Below are 21,926 nucleotides of genomic sequence, written 5' to 3' on the forward strand. Positions count from 1 at the left end.
GTGATTGAATGTTTTGAACTTTTTTTTTTTTTTTTTTTTTTACTGTGGTAAAAAACAACAAAACTTACCATCTTAATTTCTAAATATATTAAGTTAGTGGTAAATAAGCATATTCATATTGTTGTGCAGCCAGTTTCCGGAACTTTTTCATCTTGAAAAAATGACAATTGGTACTTTTTTTTTTTTGGGGGGGGGGTGCATAAAGGCAATTTTATTAAGGCATCCTAGGACACCTGGGTGACTCGGTGGGTGAAGCGTCAGACTGTCCATCTAGGCTTAGGTCATGATCTCATGCTTTTGGGGGTTCGAGCCCCACGTCGGGCTTTGAGCTGTGCTGGCGGCATGGAGCCTGCTCGGGATTCACTCTCCCCATCTCTCTGCCCCTTCCCTGCTCGTGTGCATGCTTGCTCTCTCTCTCTTTCTCAAAAATGAGTAAATAAACTTTAAAAAAAAAAACGAAAAGAAAAAAACTTTCTTGTCCTTACTTCATATATATATATATATATATATATATATATATATATATTAAATGGCAAATATAGGGGCGCCTGGGTGGCTCAATCGGTTAAGTGGCCGACTTCGGCTCAGGTCATGATCTCACGGTCCGTGAGTTCGAGCCCCATGTCGGGCTCTGTGCTGACAGCTCAGAGCCTGGAGCCTGCTTCGGATTCTGTGTCTCCCTCTCTCTGACCCTCCCCTGTTCATGCTCTGTCTCTCTCTGTCTCAAAAATAAATAAAAACGTTAAAAAAAATAAATGGCAAATATATATCTCAATGTGTACATACACGTATTACTGCTTTCAGTAATATTTAAAGAGGACATTTTTGAAACAAATTTAAAATAGGGTTCTTAGTATTTAGCATTAGTTGACTTTATATGGTAAATTTAAAAACACCTATAAATCAAGTGACTTCCTTATCATAAACCTCCATCTGACGTGAGGGAGGACTTCTTCAAAGGCTGTAACTAGGACTCATTTTTCTTGTCAGGTGTCAAGAATGCGGTGTTCCATATTTTTTTAAAGCCTTTTAACGATTGTCAAACAACTCCGAAAATATGAAGTTACAGTGTAATGATTTGTGAAATGTAGCCACTCAGGAAAAAAAAAAATAGAACATTGCAACCACCCTCCAGCGGGACCCTACCTGATCACAATTCTTTTTCAAAAAACATTTCCTAGTATATTGTGGCATTTTTCAGCCTTAGCTTTGATTTCCTTGAAACTAGCATGCATTGTTGCTGAACAGCTCGGGCCTCATTTCCAGTATCTGGGGTCCCTTGGGTCTTGTCCTATTGGCCTGTTCTTCTGTTGGTTCTGGTTTATGGTGTGCAGGCTCCTGATGGACCTGACCTCCTTAGTTTTGAGTCCCAGGATGATGATGTTTTTCCCCAGAAGGCAGTTCTGACAGGCACCTGAGGGTATTCAGAGTCAGAGACATAGTTGTACAAACTTTCTGTAAAGGTAGGAAATACTTGAGGCTCTGAGGGCGGTAGGGTTTATGAGCAGCTGCCCAGCTGTGCTGTTGTAGTTGAACGTAGCCATGGACAGGAAGTAAACAAACGGGCACAGCTTTGTTTCGGTAACATTTCACTTAGGGACGTGGAAATGTGCGTTCCACAGTGTGAGATATATGTGAATTCTTACATAGAATTTCATGTCATGAATTTGAATTTCATGTGCTCTGGAATATTCTTTTTTTTTTTTTTTTTTTTTTCCAATCATTGAAAAAATGTAAAAATGATTCTTAGTTCCCATTTCACGCAAAAATGGGTGATGGGCCACATCTGGCCACATCTGGCCTACAGGTCTTCATTTGCTAACCTCTGGTCTGGGACCCGTGTTTGAGGTTTCTGGGCCTGTAACATAAGCTGTAACACCAGTGTGGCCCCATAGGGTACCATCCCCAATTCAGGAGGGGAACGGGGAATTCTCCAAGGTCCCTGTCCTTAGCACTGAGCAGTGATGGGGCCAGGAACTAGCAGACCCCAGCCTCTCCCCTGGAGCGGCCATTACAGATACGTCAAGGCCAAAGCCAGCCAACTACAGGCTCACTTTCACTTTTTCTGGGTTCCAGTCCTCTTGCAGATCTCAGTCCAGGAATTCTTCAGGATCTTGACCGTTTGATGCTTTTCAGAAATTTTTGTTTCTTCGTCCAGCTTTTAAGCAAGAGGGTTTGTCTGGGTTACTCATTCTGCCAATACTAGGAGTCAGAAGTACTTGTTACATTTTAAATTTAGCTGTTGGTTTTGGTTTTTTCCCCCTTTTCAGATGCCTGAGTTTAGTGAGAACATGAAAAGAGTTGAGAAAGAGAAAAGAGAAAGAGCAAATGTGTTTTAAATATATTTGTCCTTGTAAATGAAGAAGATAGTATAGGTAAATTAAATGTAATCAATATCCTTAACGCATGTTTTATCTAATTTTCTCTTCCAAATATTTAAAAAAAATTTTTTTAACGTTTATTCATTTTTGAGAGAGAGAGACAGAGCATGAGTGGGGAAGGGGCAGAGAGAGGGAGACACAGAATCCGAAGCAGGCTCCAGGCTCCGAGCTCTCAGCACAGAACCCGACTCGGGGCTCAAACTCACAGACTGCGAGATCATGACCTGAGCCGAAGTCGGACGCTCAACTGACTGAGCCACCCAGGTGCCCTCATTGTGTTAATTTATGATACAACTATGTCAAAGAATGGAAAAGCTCAACATTTTGTAGTGAAATTGGATGGAGTAAAGAATGATGTGAGCTACCGATTTAGTGAGCTACCGATAGGACCTGCCTTATTAGCATTGGTGACGCTCTTGTGGGGTTGTGAATATGTGTGTCCGTGAGCTGCGAAATAACACAGTGAAAAACCGGCCAGCATCCTCAGAAGCCCAGGATGCTAGGAGTTCTTCCCTCAGAATTTCTCGGAAAGTTCTTAATTTACCTCATTATTTAAAACACTGTTTTGTAGGCATGGGGGAGCTAGGCTGCGAATCTAAAATACATAGCAAGACTCTAATGGGAGTTTTTTTGTAAGTTCCATACCGATGTTTTTTACAAGTAGACTTTCACCGCACAAAACTGCTTTGGGTGTCTATGATAGCAGTCGTCCATCACACTGACTAATGTTCAGAGGACTGATTTTTCTCATAATCACAACAGAACACTTGATTTTAACTTGACTTATATGAAAGCTGAAGAATTTTGACTCTGTCTTGTAAGGCTACAGTATCAGCCACCTGTAGTGTTGTCAGCGTTTGAGGGACAAGGCACACACCTCATCTTTTGTGTCTACTGAGGACACCCAGGTGTAGAGCTGTGTGCTTTGGCCATGCAGAAAAGACTTGTAGGAAGACTGTTTTCCTGTGTCTCCAGCTCCTTAAATTTTCACGTGTTCCTTCCGAAATTTTTTCTTTCAGGTCGTACCTACAACAGACCATATAGATACGGAGAAACTGAAAGCCAGAGAACAGATTAAGTTTTTTGAAGAAGTTCTCCTATTTGAGGATGAACTTCATGATCATGGAGTTTCAAGCCTGAGTGTGAAAATTGTGAGTATTATAAAATTAACTTCTTTCTTCCAGGGGCGCTTGGGTGGCTCAGTCCGTTGAGCGTCCAACTCTTGATTTCAGCTCAGGGCACAATCCCAGGGTCTTGGGATCGAGCCCCCCATTGGGCTCCACGCTGAGTGTTGAGCCTGCTTGAGATTCTCTCTCTCTCTCTCTCTCTCTCTCTCTCTCTCTCTCTCCTGCCCTCCCCACCCCACGTGCAGCACTCTCTCTCTCTCTCTAATAAATAATAATAATAATAAATTAAGTAAAACTAAATTAACTTCTTTCTTCCATTCTTCCCATTGGTTAGAGATATAAAGCTCACTTAGAATCACAGTGTCTTAACATGATATCATGTAAAGTATCACATGGGTTTAGAGTACATCTTACTATCCATTATAAAGTTCATAAAATCTTAGTATATTCCTAAGTCTTTAGTAGAACATTTTCTTTCAAGAGCTGCCTGACTGCTTTGTAGTTTTTTGTTTGTTTGTTTGTTTGTTTGTTTTGTTTTTTGCTGATTATTTAATTAGAATGAAAATTATGGATTTTCAGTTTTGAGTTAAAAATTATATCGAAAGGATCTGCAGACAGCACCTTGGGGGGGTCAGAATTTGGGTGCTCCAGAAACTGCACGTCCTTCACCAGCACAGAGGTGACAGAAACGACAAGTGTAAAACGCCCTTCTCCGTTTGTACTCTCTTCTATCAGTGGAAGGTACTTCTGTTTACAGTGTTATCGGTGGAACGTGTTTAAGAAGGGTAATAAATAGCTCATTCGCATTGACTCATATGTGTTTACTATTAGGTCAGAATTGTGTTTCTGACACTTCACAGGACATCTTCTACTGAGACTTTGTATTACGTGCCTTATCCCTTAAGGCCCAGCCAAAATGTCACCTCCTCTGTAAGATGTACCACAGCTCCCCCGGGCAGAGTTCAGTATTCCTCTTCCAGACCCCCATGAGCACTTTTTCTTAACCCCTCAAATATAGAACTTACTAGAAGGTCTCTCAAAGACAGGACCCTAGCATCAGAAATAGCTCTTAGATGGGGCGCCTGGGTGGCTCGGTTGGGCGTCCCGACGTTTGCTCAGGTCCCAATCTCACCGATCGTGGATTCGAGCCCCATGTCGGGCTCTGTGCTGACAGCCCAGAGTCGGGGGCCTGCTTCAAATTCTGTGTCTCCCTCTCTCTCTGCCCCTCCCCTGCTCGCACTCTGTCTATCTCTCAAACATAAATAAACATTAAAAAAAAAATGTTAGAAATAGCTCGTGGAGCATAATGGTTGTCGGTGTTGGGATTGAAATTATTGTTTTGTCCACAACAAATCAAAACAGCAATATATTTTAAAGCCACGTTTTTCTGTACAATCATAGCATTTTGGAATTATGATGAATTGGTAGGGAATCGCTTAGTCTAGCTTCTGTATTTTATAGACAAGGCCCAAAAGGTTCATTTACCTAAGGTCATGAAACTAATTAGCAACAAAGTTTTCCTTGTGCTATCTCGTCTATGTCGTTATTCTAGCATTAGATAACTGAAGAGTAGTGTCATCCTATCACGTTCTTTCTTTTACCTCGTGTTACTTTTAAAAGTGACGTGGGATAGGGTTGCATTTTAAGGATGCCTGCAAGAATTTTATTCGAATAGTGTTTCTTTCTAAGAGTGAAACACATATTGCCCTAAATAAATGCCATAGTTCCCAACAGTACGGTGTGGATAAATGAAGTTGCTTCTCTAAGCACAGACTAGCCTGGTAAATATAAATGCGGGTGAGAAACCAGGAACGTGGTGCCTGGGAAGCTAAGGAGGCACAGCTTTGCAAGAAGAAGGACGTGAAGGGGCAGCGTCGTGCTGTAAGGAGATCTTAGAATGTGATGGTGTCCACCAGACTAAAAAATTTATCGGTTATAGCAACTAAGATACCGGGATTGACCTCTGCAAGTGCAGTTTAAGTTACATGGTTAGGAAGTAAAGGAAAGATGTGGAGGTGGAGACAGAGTAGACCAGACTTCCAAAAAGCTTCCTAGATGGAGAAGACACAGGGACACGCCTAAGAGAGGACACGCGGTTGACAGGTGTGCGTGAGCATGTGCTTTTTGCTTTTTTAACATGGGGAAGACTAGTGTTGATCACGTGCTCACAGGAAGCAGTTCCTTGTAGAGAGGGGAGAAAATGAATGGTGTGAGGTTTTGGAGGAGGAGGAAGAGGGGAAGGAAGAGGAAGGCTTTGAGCCTTTACCGGGAGGAAAAATTTACTGTGAGACCCTGGGTTGGAAGAACTCCAGTCTTCTCCTCCTATGTCTCTCCTTTACTCTCAACGCTCAAAATGTTTCCGACATCAGATGTGTGGTACTTTTACCGACACCCAGAATTCTGGGACACTGGCCTCACTATCGACTTGGGGATAGTGTCAGATCTCTTAGGTTAAGGGCTCAAGCCCACAAGACCGCCATCCCTCGCCCTACGTCTTCAGTGCCAGCCACAAGGGGTCATAGGTCCCTACGTTCCCCACAACTTCTGTCCATCTTGGCTACAAATTGGAGGTTCCCGTGACCTCCTCTCCTTGGATTTAATTATTTGCGACAACAGCTCGTAGACCTCAGGGGAACGTAGCCAAATGTATACTATGGATAGTCAGACAAGAAATATTCTTTGTCTTATGTTCACCAGTTTATTAAAGGATATGGTAACAGAGGTATGGATGAACACCCGGATGAGAGAGATATAGGGGGAGGTGTGGGATGGTCCCAGGTGCAGGAGTTCTGCCCCCTTGGAGTTGGGGTGCATTACCCTCCTAGTATATAGATGTGTTCACCAGCCTGGAAAGTCTCTGAACCCCATCCTACTAGGATTTTATGGAGGCTCCCTCACAAGGCATGATCAATTATTAACTCCCATTTCTGACCCCTCTCTTCTCTCTGGAAAATGAGGGGTGGAGCTGGAAATCCCAAGCTTCTAATCATGGCCTGGTCTTTCTGGGGACCAGCCCCCACCCAGGAGCCCCCCCAGAATCGCCTCATCAGAACCGAAGATGTTCCTAAGTGCCTTTTTCACTTAGAAATTTATAAGGGTTTCAGAAGCCCTCTGTCAGGAACTAGAAGCAGAGACCTATATATGTATTTTCTATTATTTCACATATAGCTTATTTATATCATCTCATTTAATCCTCCAGAAAATTCGGCTCAGTGAGAGGAAACGGAGGGTCAGAGACACTAAGTAACTCGCCTAAGATCAATCACACAGTGGATCAGTTTGTCTTTGCTCATAATCTTCTAGGATCCAGATCGTGGGAGGGAGGATTAGCTTTAGACAGGAGAGATGCTTCTGTGGTGATGGGAGGAAAGGGGGACTGCGTGTAGATAAGCTTACCTCTCGTCCAGTGATTCCCAAACCTGGAGTTTTATGAGAATTAACTAAGCAGATTAGAGATTTAGTTGTCTCCGCACTATGGGACAAAGAATATTTCTTGTCTGACCGTGGTACCCTTGCCTATCTGACTGGAAAGTTGGGTAGACGCACGTGGGAATGGAGAGAAGAGGTCAGAAAAGGCCTGAGAACGAAGTGTGATGAAATGTAGAACAAAGTGCGACAAAGTGTGACGATCATTTCCAGAGCCCTTGCTAGGTACTTTGCACATAAAGCTCACTCGATGCCCTTCACCTGGCCTTTTTGACATAGAACTTTTTCTGGTTTAAAGTCTATGTGTTTCCCAGTTGCTCTCAAATAAAATATGAACCGTCTCAGATCATCTTTAGTTTTAACAGAGCTCTCCAAGGAACTTCTAAAAAGAAGTGTAAATGTTTAAGGATTACCGTATATCTTTCCTTGTGGCTAGGAGTTTGACTGTGGGTATGGAATATACCGTTGACTCTCGAATAGTGAGGGAATTAGGGCAACCAGTAACCCTCTGTCCACAGTTGAAAATCGTTGTGTAACTTTTTTTTTTAATGTTTCTATTTTTATTTTCTTGAAGGAGAGAGAGAGAGACGGAGCATGAACAGGGGAGGAACAGAGAGAGGGAGACACAGAATCTGAAACAGGCTCCAGGCTCCGAGCTGTCAGCACAGAGCCCGACGCGGGGCTCGAACTCACGGACCATGAGATCATGACCTGAGCCAAAGTCGGCCACTTAACCGACTGAGCCACCCAGGCGCCCCTCATTGTGTCACTTTTAATTCCCCAAAAACTTAACTTCTAATAGCCTACTGTTGACTGGAAGTCTTACTGATAACATTAACAGTTGATTACACATTTTTTGTATGTTATATATATTACATACCGTATTCTTACAAGAAAGTAAGCTAGAGAAAAGAATGTTATTTATTAAGAACATCATAAAGGGGGCGCCTGGGTGGCTCAGTCTGTTGAACATCCGGCCTCGGCCCAGGTCATGATCTCATGGTCCGTGGGTTTGAGCCCCACTTGGTATTTTAATCTTGGCCAGAAAACTACTAAAAAGTTCTTATTTTAGAATTTGTGAAGCTAGTTGCTTATGAATGCTTGATTTCTTGGTTTCTTGGTTTCTATAATAATTATAAAGCACCCTGTAAAGAAATGATACTGTAATGTGGAAACTACTTACATAAACAAAGTAACTTACTTATTTAAAAAATTTTTTTTAAGTTTATTTATTTTGAGAGAGTGCAAGCAGGGGAGGGGCAGAAAGAGAAAATCCCAAGCAGGCTCTATTCTGTCAGTGCAGAGCCTGATGTGGGGCTCGAGCTCACTCACTAGGAGATCATGACCTGAGCTGAAGTCAAGAATTGGCTGCTTAACCGACTGAGCCCCAGGCGTCCCTTTAAATTTTTTTTTAACGTCTATTTATTTTTGCGAAAGAGAGCACGAGCCGGGGGTGGCAGAGAGAGGGGGAGACATAGGACCTGAAGTAGGCTCCGGGCTCTGAGCTGTCAGGACAGGGCCCGACTGCTAAGGGGCTCAAACTCAACGAACCATGAGATCATGACCTGAGCTGAAGCCAGACGCTTAACTCACTGAGCCACCCAGGAGCCCCCAAAGTAACTTTAGATTCCTGTTACTGTTGGATGGAGCCTTTTAAGTTGCTTTTAACTTACTTAGTTTGTTTCAGGTTTTGAAGTATTTTTACCGTCTTAAAATTTTAATTCTATACCTAGACCATTTTAATTCAAAAAATAATAATGGTTTCCTTGTGACACAGTTCCCCAGGGAGAAAGAGTGGAGCTCTGTGCACCATGAGGTTTTTCGATTTAGTTCAGTGAGTTTATTATGAGTTTTGATAATTTTGTGTGGGTGGCATTACCTATATCTAATTATGAGTTATTCTAGGAATTAATTTTTGTTTTGTGTTTCTAAGGTAGCTTCTTTCAGCTATGTTTTTAGGCTAGGATTTTGTGTTGTAATCTACTGTCCTTGGTGTGATTTATAGTTTATAGGACTACTCTAAGATCTAAAGAAAAGCTATTTTCATGCTAATACGCAAGGTTTTAACTTTCAGAGAAAATATATTTCCTATCTCCCAAATACTGGCAGTGATGTTATGTAACCAGCTAATGGTTAGTTCCACTCTTTTCTTTTTTTTTTTTTAAATTCATTTAATTCATTTAACATACAGTGTAGTGTTGGCTTCAGGATTAGAACCCAGTGATTCATCTCTTATATAAGACACCCAGTGCTCATCCCAACAAGTGCCCTCCTTCATGCCCATCACCCATTTAACCCATCCTCCCACCCAACACCTTCCAGCAACCCTCAGTCTGTTCTCCGTATTTAAGAGTCTCTTATAGTTCGCCTCCCTCTCTGTTTTTATCTCATTTTTCCTTCCCTTCCCCTGTGTTCATCTGGTGAGTTTCTCAAATTCCATATGAGGGAAATCATATGATATTTGTCTTCCTCTGGCCGACTTATGTCACTTAGCATAATACCCTCTGGTTCCATCCGCATTGTTGCAAATGGCAAGATTTCATTCTGTTTTATCACCAAGTAGTATTCCATTGTATGCCACATCTTCTTTATCCATTCATCAGTAAATGGACATTTGGGCTCTTTCCATACTTTGGCTATTGTTGATAGTGCTGCTATAAACATTGGGGTGCATGTGCCCCTTTGAATCAGCATTTTTGTATCCTTTGGATAAATTCCTAGTAGTGTAATTGCTGGGTTGTAGAGTAGTTCTATTTTTAATTTTTTGAGGAACCTCCATACTGTTTTCCAGAGTGGCTGCACAAAGTTTGCATTCCCACCAACAGTGCAAAAGGGTTCCCTTTTTTCTGCATCCTCGCCAACATCTGTTGTTTCCTGAGTTGTTAATGTTAGCCGTTCTGACAGGTATGAGGGGGTATCTCATTGTGGTTTTGATTTGTATTTCCCTGATGATGAGTGACGTTGAGCATCTTTTCATGTGTCTGTTGGCCATCTGGATGTCTTCTTTGGAAAAGTGTCTATTCATGTCTCCTGCCCATTTCTTCACTGGATTATTTGTTTTTTTGGGTGTTGAGTTTGGTAAGTTGTTTATAGATTTTAGATACTAACCCTTTATCTGATATGCCATTTGCAAATATCTTCTCCCATTCCCTTGGTTGCCTTTTAGTTTTGTTGTTTCCTTTGCCGTGCGGAAGCTTTTTATCTTGATGAGGTCCCAATAGTTCATTTTTACTTCCCTTGCCTCTGGAGACACGTCGAGTAAGCAGTTGTGGTGGCCGAGTTCAAAGCGGTTGCTGCCTGTTTTCTCCTGTAGGATTTTGATGGCTTCCTATCTCAGATTGAGGTCTTTCATCCATTTTGAATTTCTTTTTGTGTCTGGTGTAAGAAAGTGGTCCAGTTTCCTTCTTCGGCCTGTTGCTGTCCAGGTGTTCTCCCAGCACCATTTGCTAAAGAGACTGTCTTTTTTCCATTGGGCGGTTAGTTCCACTCTGAGTAGTCAGGAGTGAATGTGGTCTACCTTCTGCTTCCATGTTTTACCTAAGAATCCAAGTATATCAGGTAGGCACGTATCTCATCTCTGTGGTACAAAAAATTCCACAAAGCCTGTGCTGAGGTGGCTTTTGTTGAAGTAGTCTTACAGAATGGTCGTGTTTTACGGATACAGGGTCTAAGGAACGGTTTCTTCACACCCCCTAGTTTTATAGATGAAGAAGGAGACTTTAGGTGGTTTAGGATCTTGATCTGAGTTACTGGTTCTCAACCTACTTCCCCTCGTTGCTCCTTTTTTTTTTTTTTTTCCTAACCAAATACCTTTAACACCCCCTCCCTTTTACTACCGTGAAATGAAATTTCATAGATACTATAACCCACCTTCTTTCCAGTAAACCAACATTGTGTCCTAATTATAAGATAAAAGAGAAATGAAAGGAAGTTGATTTAGAATAAACGATGTATTTCAGTATGTACGTATTGAAATATGCATAATATGACTGCACTAAAGTCATAATGAAGCAGTCACATTTGCATATCGAATCACTGTGAATGTGACAGCTACAAGCGAAGGCTCATAGGGGTGCCAGGGAGCAGCCAGTGACTCAGATACCACAATCAGGACTGCCATTGGTGATGTAATTTTTCAAAAATGGTGAACAGCCCTTTAGTAAAGTTCCAAATGAAATCAAGTATAATCCTTCCTTGATTTGCAAAGTAATTGCGTGCCCGGAAATTCAGTGTGTTTTGCATTTGTATGTAAAATGGAGTTAGGTTCTAAGGTGAGGTCAGTATAAATTGTTGGCTTATTTATTATGTATGTATGTATTTGTTTGTGTTTATTGCTATTGTTATCTTTTTCCCCACATGAATGCCAGAGAAGATCTCTGGAAGTTTTGTGGATGCAGGATTGGACTTTGTTGTATAGGATGGTCCTGTGCGTTACAGAACATCTAACGTCTCTCGTCTTTAACTGCCTAATATCATTGTGACGACAAAAAACACCCTCAGAAATTTCCAAACATCCCCTGTGAGAGAGCTGCCGCTTTAAAATACACAGTTAAATTGCGGAATTAGGACGAGCACTTGGGTCTTCTGACTCCTGCTCTGCCCTCCGCCATGCTGAAACGTTACTTCAGCTCGCTTCCTGTGTTGTGCCCAGTGTAACTGTCGATAACCCACTTGGAAATGTGGGGAAATGTGGCCAGTGAGTCTTTCCAGTAATTACAGAGAGCGCTCTGTCAAGTAACGCTGCTTCCCAGTCAGTTGGCTGTGACGTAGCAACTTGTCTAGGTCAGGTTCTTCCTCCAGCCCTTCTTTATTCTGGGTTTTACTTTGAAGTCTGTTGCTGATAATCCCGCCGGAAGGCAGTGTGACTGTGGGCCTTTTCTCCGGCAAAGAGAGCTCCAGCCTCTCTTTCCTTCAGGGAGTCGCTGACGAGCACCCACCGTGTGCTCGCTACTCGTCTAGACAGCAGGGACAAAGTGATGACCAGAGCACATGTTCACAGTTATGGAGCCTGCGGCCTAAGTGGGGGCAGATAGGCTTTAAGCAAGTAAACACGTGAACGGCTGTAGTTACAAATCTTTTCGTTTATAAGGGAATCGAGAGAGAATAACAGAAGCCTGTGGTCATAGAATGGTAGGAGAAGATTCTGTGTACAAGTGATATTTACACCGAGATCTGAGACCAGTAGGCATTAGGTCAGGGAACAGGGTTCGTAAAGGTCCTAGGGCAGGAGAGCTTGGCCTGTGGCTGGTGTCTCTCTAGGTACTAAAGCCACTGTTGTTAGTGGGTTATCGTGTTAATTTCTTCGCTCTTCATTAATGTTGCCCTGTGCTTCTACAACTCACTCAGTTCCCTGCGTGTATCTTCTATTCCGTGCCTCAGTACTTGTTATACATGCTGTTTCCTCTTTTTGGGAAAAAAAAAGGAGCTCGCCCCCAGCTCTTCTTTCCATGGTCAGCTTTCCGTTGTCTTCTCTAACTTTCTTCAGCCAACTTTGGGACTTTCTCTGAGTGCTTATTGAACCTTGTGCATACCTCTGTTACTATATCTGCCACATCATTTTTTTTTTTCTCTGTTTCCCTCTTTGATAAACTTCTTGACCACTGGGATTGTATCTTTTTATATAAATCCAAGATCTACTTATAGTTAGAACTGGACACTTAGTAGACGACGAGTGTTTATTTAGTAAATGGTGAAGCTTTTTTTTTTATTTTTTAAGAAATGGTCTATATTTTATTTTATTTTAAGAAATGGTCTTTATTTTGTTTTATTTTATTTTATTTTATTTTGTTTTGTTTTATTTCGTTTTATTTCGTTTCATTTCCTTTTATTTCGTTTCATTTCCTTTTATTTCATTTCATTTCGTTTCGTTTCGTTTCATTTCGTTTCGTTTCGTTTCGTTTTATTTTTAGTAATCTCTGCCCCCAATGTGGGGCTTGAACTCATGACCCCAAGATCAAGAATCATATACTTTACCAACTAAGACAGCCAAGTGCCCACAAGCATATTCCTTTTAAAGGTCTAAAGGCCCCACAATATCCAACCCCTCCCTCCCTGCCACCAGGACCCACCTTCTTACTCCGTCACTGTCTCTGTCTTTTTTCCCTGGTTTACGCTTGGAAAACAGAAATGTGTAGATGTGACATAGATGAAAGATGCCAAGAACATGTTATAATGATCTGATAAACCAGTCTTCGGCAGTATGAAATAATACTTAATCGATTGCACTGAATTAGAGCATCTCGTTTAAGTTCTCGCCTTTATTTAACGTAAAGTGAGTAGAGATGAGTAACAACAAAGAAATAGGTTATTCTTTCCTTTTGGTATTACTGGTGTTGACATTAATGGTAAGTACTGTCAGTTTTTAAAATTTTTTTTTCAGTGTTTACTTATTTTTGAGAGAGAGCGACAGAGTGCGAGTAGGGAAGGGGCAGAGAGAGAGGGAGACACAGAATTCAGGCTCCAGGCTCTGAGCTGTCAGCACGGGGCCCGACGCGGGGCTCGAACCCACGAACCGTGGGATCATGGCCTGGGCCGAAGTCGGACGCCCAACCGACTGAGCCACCCAGGCGCCCCAAGTACTGTCAGTTTTTAAAGTGAACATTGTAATTTTCATATTACTTAGGTAAGTGTTAAGTCTTTTTAACCTCAATTATCTTTTGACCTAAAAAATATTTTTCTATTGTAGGAAACTGAAGCCAGGATATTTAGAATAGGATAGAATAGAATAGAATAGAATAGAATAGAATAGAATAGAATAGAATAGAACAGAACAGAACTAAGTTGGTGCTATGACAAAGAACCTTTAGTTCAGAGATTTCTGTATACTGCTAATTCAGCTTTTCTCTGATGCCTTTTAAAAAAAATTTATTTTCTCAGCAAAGTAATAGCATTTAGTTTTCATTAAAATATTAACGTACTATTTTTTTTTTTCAGAGAGTAATGCCTTCTAGTTTTTTCCTGCTGTTGCGATTTTTCTTGAGAATCGATGGAGTGCTTATCAGAATGAATGACACAAGACTTTACCATGAGGTATCTCTTCTTATTTAATGAATGTACTAGTTGATGTTGGGCTCGTTCGTGTTCTTTCACTGTCTGTCTGAGAATTTGAAATGAAATAATGCTTTATAATTTATGGCAGTCCTTCTAACCTTGAAGATTGGGTGTTCTACATTCACTATTGACCGCATCACATCTTCCTTTCTGAAAGTTCTGGTAGCTGAAAATGTTTTCTGAAAGACACTCCCCAGTGTTCCTCCCCAGTAGAGGATGTCTGATGCTTTTTTAAAAACTTCGTGTGTACTTAAGCTGTGTTTAAGAAACCTGTCCCTGGGGTGCCTGGGTGACTCAGTTAAGCATCCAGGTCTTGATCTGGGCTCAGGTCATTATCTCAAGGTTCGTGAGATCGAGCCCTGCATTGGGCTCTGTGCTGACAGTGCAGACTCTGCTTGAGATTCTCTTTCTCTCTCTCTGCCCCTCCCCTGCTCGCCCTCTCTCTCAAAATAAACTTAAAAAAAAAAAAAACCTGTCCCTTAACTCTTACCTTTGTGTATCATATGTATTGTTTATATAATGTCTTGATATTAAAAATACCAATCACGAGGGGGCACCTGGGTGGTTCATTTAGTCAAGCGTCTGACTTTTGATTTCAGCTCAGGTCATGATCTCGCGGTTCGTGGGATCGAGCCCCTCGTCGAGCTCTGTGCTGACAGCACAGAACATGTTTGGAATTCTCTCTCTCCCTCTCTCTCTGCCCCTTCCCCGATCATAGTCTCTCTCTCAAATAAACTTAAAACAAAACAAAACAACAATCACATGACCTACTGAAATTTGTATTACATAATCATTTTGATAGTTGTTCTAAAGTTTGAAAGCTCTGTACTCACCTCTGAAGGAACTGTTAACATACAAGGTTTTCAGAAAAAGTTAAAAAAAGGAGGAGGCTTAAATTGAAGGCATGAAAAGTCTTCTAATAGCTTATAGCAGCCTGTCCTTGTGGAATGGATTTGTACCCTCAGATCTGTGATCATGTAGAATGGTGACTTAGCGAAGGGAACACCAGTACCAGTTGGGCAGTCCTAGGAACAGTGAAATCTCACAACCACTCTGTGAAATAAGTCCCGTTATCATCGCTGTTTATAGCTGTGGCAACTACAGCAAAGACAGAGTAAGTAACTTACCCGAGTTACACAGTTATTGGGTGGCAGAAGTGAGATTTGTACCCAGTAGGGTGAGGTTAGATTGGTGTTTTCCCAAATCCTGCACTTATAGACGGGTGGGGCTTTTTTCCTTGAAATAACATGGTAACTGTGATCTTTTTCTTTTTGTTTTTTGTTTTTTTTTGCGATCTTTTTCTTTTAATAAGTGGTAGGGAAGTACTAAAGATAGACTGCATTTTTCTCCTTCAGAAAAGATGAAATCTAAGTTTTAAAAATGCTTATGCTTTAAGTCAACAGTATTTCTTAGGAATTTATCCTAAAATCATTCTTATACAGTAATCTGCAAATATTAATCAGGCAGTTGTACATTTACATTATGTATATATACATTATATATATTATACATATATATAATGTATATATACACACATGTATGTGTATCTATATATAAACGTATCTACACATACATATATATATATATATGAATGTTCATGGCAATGCTTTTGTTTATAATAGCAAAAAGGAGAGAAGGAGCTTAATGCCCACTGAATGGGCACTGATTTAAATTGTTTAATTTATATCCATATAGTAGAAAAGTACACATCCATTAAAATGAATGGCAGAGTTGTATTTAACTGGTATGTAAAGATCTGCATCTCAGTGTTGAATTTTAAACACTCGTTCATTTATTTTTGAGAGTGCACGTGCATGCACGAGCTGGGGAGTGACAGAAGGAAAGAGAGAATCCCGAGCAGGTTCCGTTGTGGGGCTGATCTCACAACCCTGGGATCGTGACCTGAGTCAAAATCCAAGAGTTCAACGCTTAACCAGCTGAGCCACCTAGGCGCCCCTCAGTGTTGAATTTTAAAAAGCAAGTATGGGGGCACCTGGGTGGCTCAGTTGGTTGAGGGTCCCACCTCGGCTCAGCTTGTGATCTCATGGTTTGTGAGTTCAAGCCCTGCATCAGTCTGGCTGCTGTCAGCACGGAGCCTGCTTCCGATCCTCTGTCCCCCTCTCTCTCTGCCCGTCCCCCACTTGTGCTCTCTCTCAAAAATAAACATTAAAAATTTTTAAAAGAAAAAAGCAAGTGTGAATCTATGTAAGATTTTGTGTAGAGATTTCTAAGTTAAAGATAGTATTATCTATAGAAGCTGTACTTATATATTATACTTTTATATCATCTAATTTTTCTTTCCTTAAGCATTAATGTGTTTTTATTGATAGAAAAGAATAAAAGTTGGGGTGCCTGGGTGGCTCAGTTGAGCCTCTTGATTTCAGTTTCAGGTCATGATCCCAGGGTCGTGGGATCGATCCCCATGTCAGGCTCTGCACTTGAGTGTGGAGCCTGCTTGAAATTCTCTCTTTCTCCCTCCGCCCCAGGCCCCGGCTTGCACTCTCTCTCTAAAATTAAAAAAAGGATAAAAACGTTAAGGGAGTTTAATCTTATGTGATTTTTCTTTTATTGAATAATGTTTCACCAAAAAACAAATTGTAATACATTGCTTTTTAAAACCTAATTTTATTAAAAAAATTTTTTTAATGTTTATTTATTTTTGAGAGAGAGACAGAGTACAAGCAGGGGAGGGGCAGAGAGAGAGAGAGAGAGAGAGAGAGAGAGAGAGAGAGAGACATAGAATCTGAAGCAGGCTGCAGGCTCTGAGCTGTCAGCACAGAGCTCGACGCCGGGGCTCGAACTCACAAATTGTGAGATCATGACCTGAGTCAAAGTCAGATGCTTAACTGAGCCACCAGGCGCCCCTCTAACACCTAATTTTAAACAGTTGTAAATGGAGGGTGCCTGGCTGGTTCAGTCAGTAGAGCATAGGACTCTTAATCTCAGGGTTGTGAGTTCAAGCCCCATATTGGGCATGGCGACTACTTAAATACGTAAGTAAAAAGTCATAAATGGGAAAAATTGAAGTGCCAAAAACTTGCTTTATTAAATAAGCAATTTGACAAGAATTTGTGGAAATAGGAGGGAATAAAATTTGGTAAAGCTTTCTTTTGTTTTGTTTTGTTTTGTTTTTTTAAACATGAGAGTAGCCTGGTTATGTAAGTAGATACTATAGCTTAAGGAAAAGGTATAGTTCCAAACATGCGGTAATATTAATATCTCTTGCATATCTCATTTGTAAATATACATACTTTCATAGTAAAACTTTGGCTGTGTTTCTCTTAGTTGGTAATTATCAAATCTGTTTACATATGCTATCACTGTGATTTATAGAGATTGGAATCAATAATTCAGAATTCTTGGTGAGATTAGTTATCTCATTACAGAATAAGATATTCTTATCAGACTTTATGCTGCTTTTGCAACCTGTTCTGTTGTCATAGGTGGTTCTGTTTAATAGAAACTATTTTGTAACAATAGAAATATTTATTGCAACCTTTTTTTTTTATCTTTCCACATAGGCGGACAAGACCTACATGTTACGAGAATATACATCACGAGAGAGCAAAATTGCTAATTTAATGGTACGCTGTTTAAATACCAGTTTCTAGAAGTTGACTTTTAATGTTTCATTTTGTATATTTCCAGCCACATCTGCCTCCCTAGATCTAGCGATTCACCCAATAAGCCCACCTATAAGATAAAGCCTCCTGGAGCGTAACTTCTCTGAATTCACCCCAGATACCAGGACAGGGTTGTTATGGGTAGCAGCACCATCATCCAATCTAATTTCCACTTTTTATGGTGGAAAAACAGACCCAGAATTGGTTGGCGGTGGGTCTGGTACTGGCACCAATTGGATGTTCATTCCACTTAGCGCCTCTTCCCCCCGTAACTTCTTTCTAGCCAGTCTGCTTTTCTGATTTTTTTCTTAAAGTGTGGTAATTCTGTACCGTAACTTGTTTTCACATAACGTCCTTTATTTTCTTGCCCCTCTGGGACTTGTAAAGGGCTTCTCCAAGTCTGTAGGATTCTGTAACGGGTTGTTTCCCAGGTGCCACCTTTCTGCAAACTTGTTATTCTTTTTCACCCCTAGCGCTTGTTTCCTTCTGGGGGGAGCACGTTCGTGGGTTAGAAAAGTTACTTAAGAGTCTGGCGTAGACCCCGTACGGGGCTCTACCCGAAGGCTAGTGCTTTCAAGGTACAAAAGCAGCAGGGAAAGGGGATTGGATTAAGATGTATTAAATTCTTAATACATCTGTGGGAGCGTCATAAATAATATATCCCTGTGAGCTTTGAGGAAGTCATTCGGTAACAGGGCTGAATGGTCCAGTAACGAGATACCCGTTCTCATTAGAAACACCTATACATCCTCATAGACGTCGATTGCCACTCATTTTAGAATTGGCATGCTTTATGCATGCTTGAACCAAAGCATTTCCAAAAAGTATCAGTGCAGTGACTGAATATATGCTAATACGACTTATGTGTCTCCCAGCACGTTTCACCTTCCCTCTTCACGGAACCCAACGAAATATCACAGTATTTACCAATAAAGGAGGCAGTTTGTGAGAAGCTACTGTTCCCGGAAAGAATTGATCCTAAGCCTGCAGACTCACCAGAAAGTACACCTGTGGAATAGAATGTGCCACACAACGTCTACTCACCATGGAATCTGACTGGAGACCTTAGCTCCTTGGAGGGGGTATTTTTATTATGAGAATTAATCGCCTTGTCTATGTGCAGATTTTCTGTAGCCTTAAAGGAAAAAAAAAAAAGTAAATACAGGATTGTTGCAGGCAGGTTCCACTCAACTGCTACTTGTATTGTCTATCTGCAGAGTCCTATTCCAGATTTATATTTTCTGCAGCCAAATTTGGATTTCTAAATTGTTGAAAAGTAGGATCTCACGAGTCTCAATGTGTGTATGTCTCGTGAGCAGTGGGCATAATCCGCATCCGTCACGGAACACTGTCTTCTCCCAGGAGGAGGTTCGTGGAAATCACGGAATCGCAGCACCTTGTGACTTTCACGGGATTCCTGACCGCGCATGTTGATGTACTAGCTCTTTACTTTGGGCTTTTTGATGTTTATTCGTACTTCTGGAGAGTCGTGAGTTGCCTTTTAGGAAAATCAGTGTCAGACTTTCATGATCTTTACCCACAGATTAAAAAAAAAATATCTCCCCTCTATGTTTAAATTGACTTTTGACGTCTTAGAGAAGATTTCAGACCTAGAACTGAGTAACCTAGGGTTTCGGCGACCTAGGGTGTTCTGTCCGTGGAAACACCTGAGCGAGGTGTGCCTCTCCCAGGCAGGCTCCCAGAGCTGTCCCTCCTCCGTCCGTAGGTGCTTTTTCTTATGTGTGGTTCTACTTGTACTTGACGTTTTTTACTTCCTTTTCCATGCAACCGTGGAATGAATAAATCCATTGAATATTGAATTTGTATTACCGTCTAGCTAATTTTGTTAGCTAAATTTTGTCAGAAGTGATTTTGGTATTCGTTTGCCTTCTGCATCACCTGCAGGGTATAGGAAATCGGGATTTTGTTGGCTTTAAGAAAATACATGGCATGTTCACTGTATATTAAATATACCTGTATTTAATGTTTTCTCTTAGGACAGAAAAGTGTATATATTGTACTCAGCTTTCTGTTGTATTTTATTTGCCGTGCAGATTTGAACAGAATAAACTCTTTATTCATACAAGATACAAGAAATGAAAACTCAATATTCATTCGTTGAAGTTTCGGGGCAACGTCATTATATACGTGCTGACCTTGAATCAGATGTCTTTGTCTCTGAGTCAGGGTTAGGTTACTTATTTTGAGACTCCATTGTTGAAAATTGTGAGGAATGAAAAGAATTGACTTTTTTTTTTTTTTTTTTTTAAACAGAGGGTGGAAAGCTGATAGGATGAGGGCACTTCTGGAAGCTCCTTTAGTTCATCCCTGTGGACAGTACCCAGAAAAACCTGTATTTGCCCATTGCTAAATAAGACGTATGCCATTTTATATTTATTTGTTCCAAGTGTCTTTTTGTAAGAAAAGAATAAATAAGGAATTACTGATCTATGTTTTTTGCTAGTTCATTTATTTCAGTTGTTCCCGAAGCTTCATGAAAGAAGGGTTTGGTATCCTTGTCTCATTTGCGCTTTGTTTTGAACTTGGTCAGCATCACAGCCAGATTCTCTGGGCAGATGATAAATGAAAATCTAGCAGATAGTTCAGAATATAATCTCCCAGTTTAGCTTTTGGGCCCTCGTTCTTCCTCTTCCTCGGCCCTCCCCTGCCCCCCGGTACTTCTGTGGATGTTTTAATCAGCCAGTGTTTGCTGTATGGTGGGCTAATGATTTTTCGAAAAAAGAAATATGTCATAAGTATCATTTTGTTTCGTTTTAAGGGCTTTGTGTGCAATGTGGCACTCGGTGCGAGGGATTACGATCATGAAGAGATAGTGTATGTTTTCACGGTCTTAAGTGGGGGAAACAAAACAAAAATAATTACAAATTTACAAATTTTAATAAGTATAATGATGGAAATAATAACTGGTTTCAGACAATAACAAAATCACCGTTAGTTGAGGTAGTCCGTTCTGCTTCTGAACAGGGTGTAGAAAGTCTCAAGACTGTAACCTCATAAGGAAAAACTTCTGGATAATCTACAAAATTCCAGCTTTCCTTGAGCGTGTCAGAGAGCTGAAGTTGGGAGACGGAGCACACAATCCCGGGGAGTGATCAGCGCTCCAACAGGAGATGGGATATGCACCCATTTCCTTCTAGAAAGAGTGCTCAAGAAAGAAGTGGCCACTATATGAGCAGCTAAAGATAATCTAGAATGTTAAGTTCTTAAAGGAGTTTAAGAATTTGGCATAGCTGAGAGTTTCAAATCGGGGGACTTGATCTTTCCAGTGGTCTATACCAAGTGTTCACAAGAAACACCGGGGCAGGCTGGAGACCAGAAAGCCCCCCCTCGTCGCTGGTTCAAGCATTCGGGACGTAATTGGCTACTGCCGAGGGATAGGTAGGTATGAAACCCTGCCCACTTCCCCAGACCCGTTTCCAGAAGATGCAAAAGCTTTAGGCTGCTGAGGGAGGCGCAGCAAATCCTATCACCCCTGGGGCTCAGGCAAAAATCCATCATCTCTAGGGGAGGAATAAAGACAAAACCCATTTGGCAGTGCGGGAATAGGAAATGTTCTGCCTTTGGACAGAGGCAAAGAACCATTACTGCCGAGAAGGAGTACAAGCCAATATCCTCCAAGGTCAGAGGAGGGACAGAAAAACCTGGGCCCAGGATCCTACATGGATAACATGACCCGCTACCATGGGGAGGTGGGCATGAAATTCACATAACAGTATAATGCACACCGTCTTCAAATGTTTAGGGAACATTCACCGAGGCAGAGAATATTCTGGGCCATAAAAAACTTCTACGTAGAATTAAAACTACTAAAAACCAATAACAGAAAGGTATCTGGGAAATCCCAAATAACTTAGGATAAGAGAAATTAGGGAAGTCCTGAGTAAATGGAGACAAATACCACATTTATAAAATGAAAGACTCAAGATGTTAATATGCCAGTTCTCCCAGGACTGATCTATAGTTAGTGTAATCCCGTGAAAAGTCCTAGCAGGCGGGGACTCGGGTGGCTCAGTCGGGTAAGCATCTGACTCTTTGATTTTTGGTTTCAGCTCAGGTCAAGATCTCATGGTTTGTGAGCTCGCACCCCGCGTCCGGTTCCGAGCCCCACACCAGGCTCTGTACTGACATTTTTCTCGAAGTTTTTCTCTCCCTCTCTGCCCCTCCCTCGCTTGTGCGCACACGTGTGTGTGTGTGTGTGTGTGTGTGTGTGTGTGTGTGTGTGTTTGTGTGTAGCGTGTGTCCACACCTGGGTGGTTCAGTCAGTTAAGCGTCCGACTTTGGCTCAGGTCCTATATGGT

At 41.3% G+C, this 21,926-nt stretch overlaps 1 protein-coding gene across 1 annotated transcript in view; it reads left to right on the plus strand.

Annotated features, from left to right (window-relative positions):
* TIPRL (TOR signaling pathway regulator) overlaps window positions 1-20,054 on the plus strand; it is a 31,261-nt gene extending 11,207 nt beyond the window's left edge. The window contains exons 4-7 of the mRNA XM_030301821.1: window positions 3,401-3,532; window positions 13,868-13,963; window positions 17,506-17,568; window positions 18,483-20,054. Coding sequence (XP_030157681.1) covers window positions 3,401-3,532; window positions 13,868-13,963; window positions 17,506-17,568; window positions 18,483-18,626 — 435 coding nt within the window. The 3' untranslated portion in view covers window positions 18,627-20,054. The remainder of the gene's footprint in view (window positions 1-3,400; window positions 3,533-13,867; window positions 13,964-17,505; window positions 17,569-18,482) is intronic.
* Window positions 20,055-21,926: the final 1,872 nt, after the last annotated feature.

The sequence above is a fragment of the Lynx canadensis genome, chromosome F1 (assembly GCF_007474595.2).
Source record: "Lynx canadensis isolate LIC74 chromosome F1, mLynCan4.pri.v2, whole genome shotgun sequence".
NCBI classification, from domain to species: Eukaryota; Metazoa; Chordata; class Mammalia; order Carnivora; family Felidae; genus Lynx; species Lynx canadensis.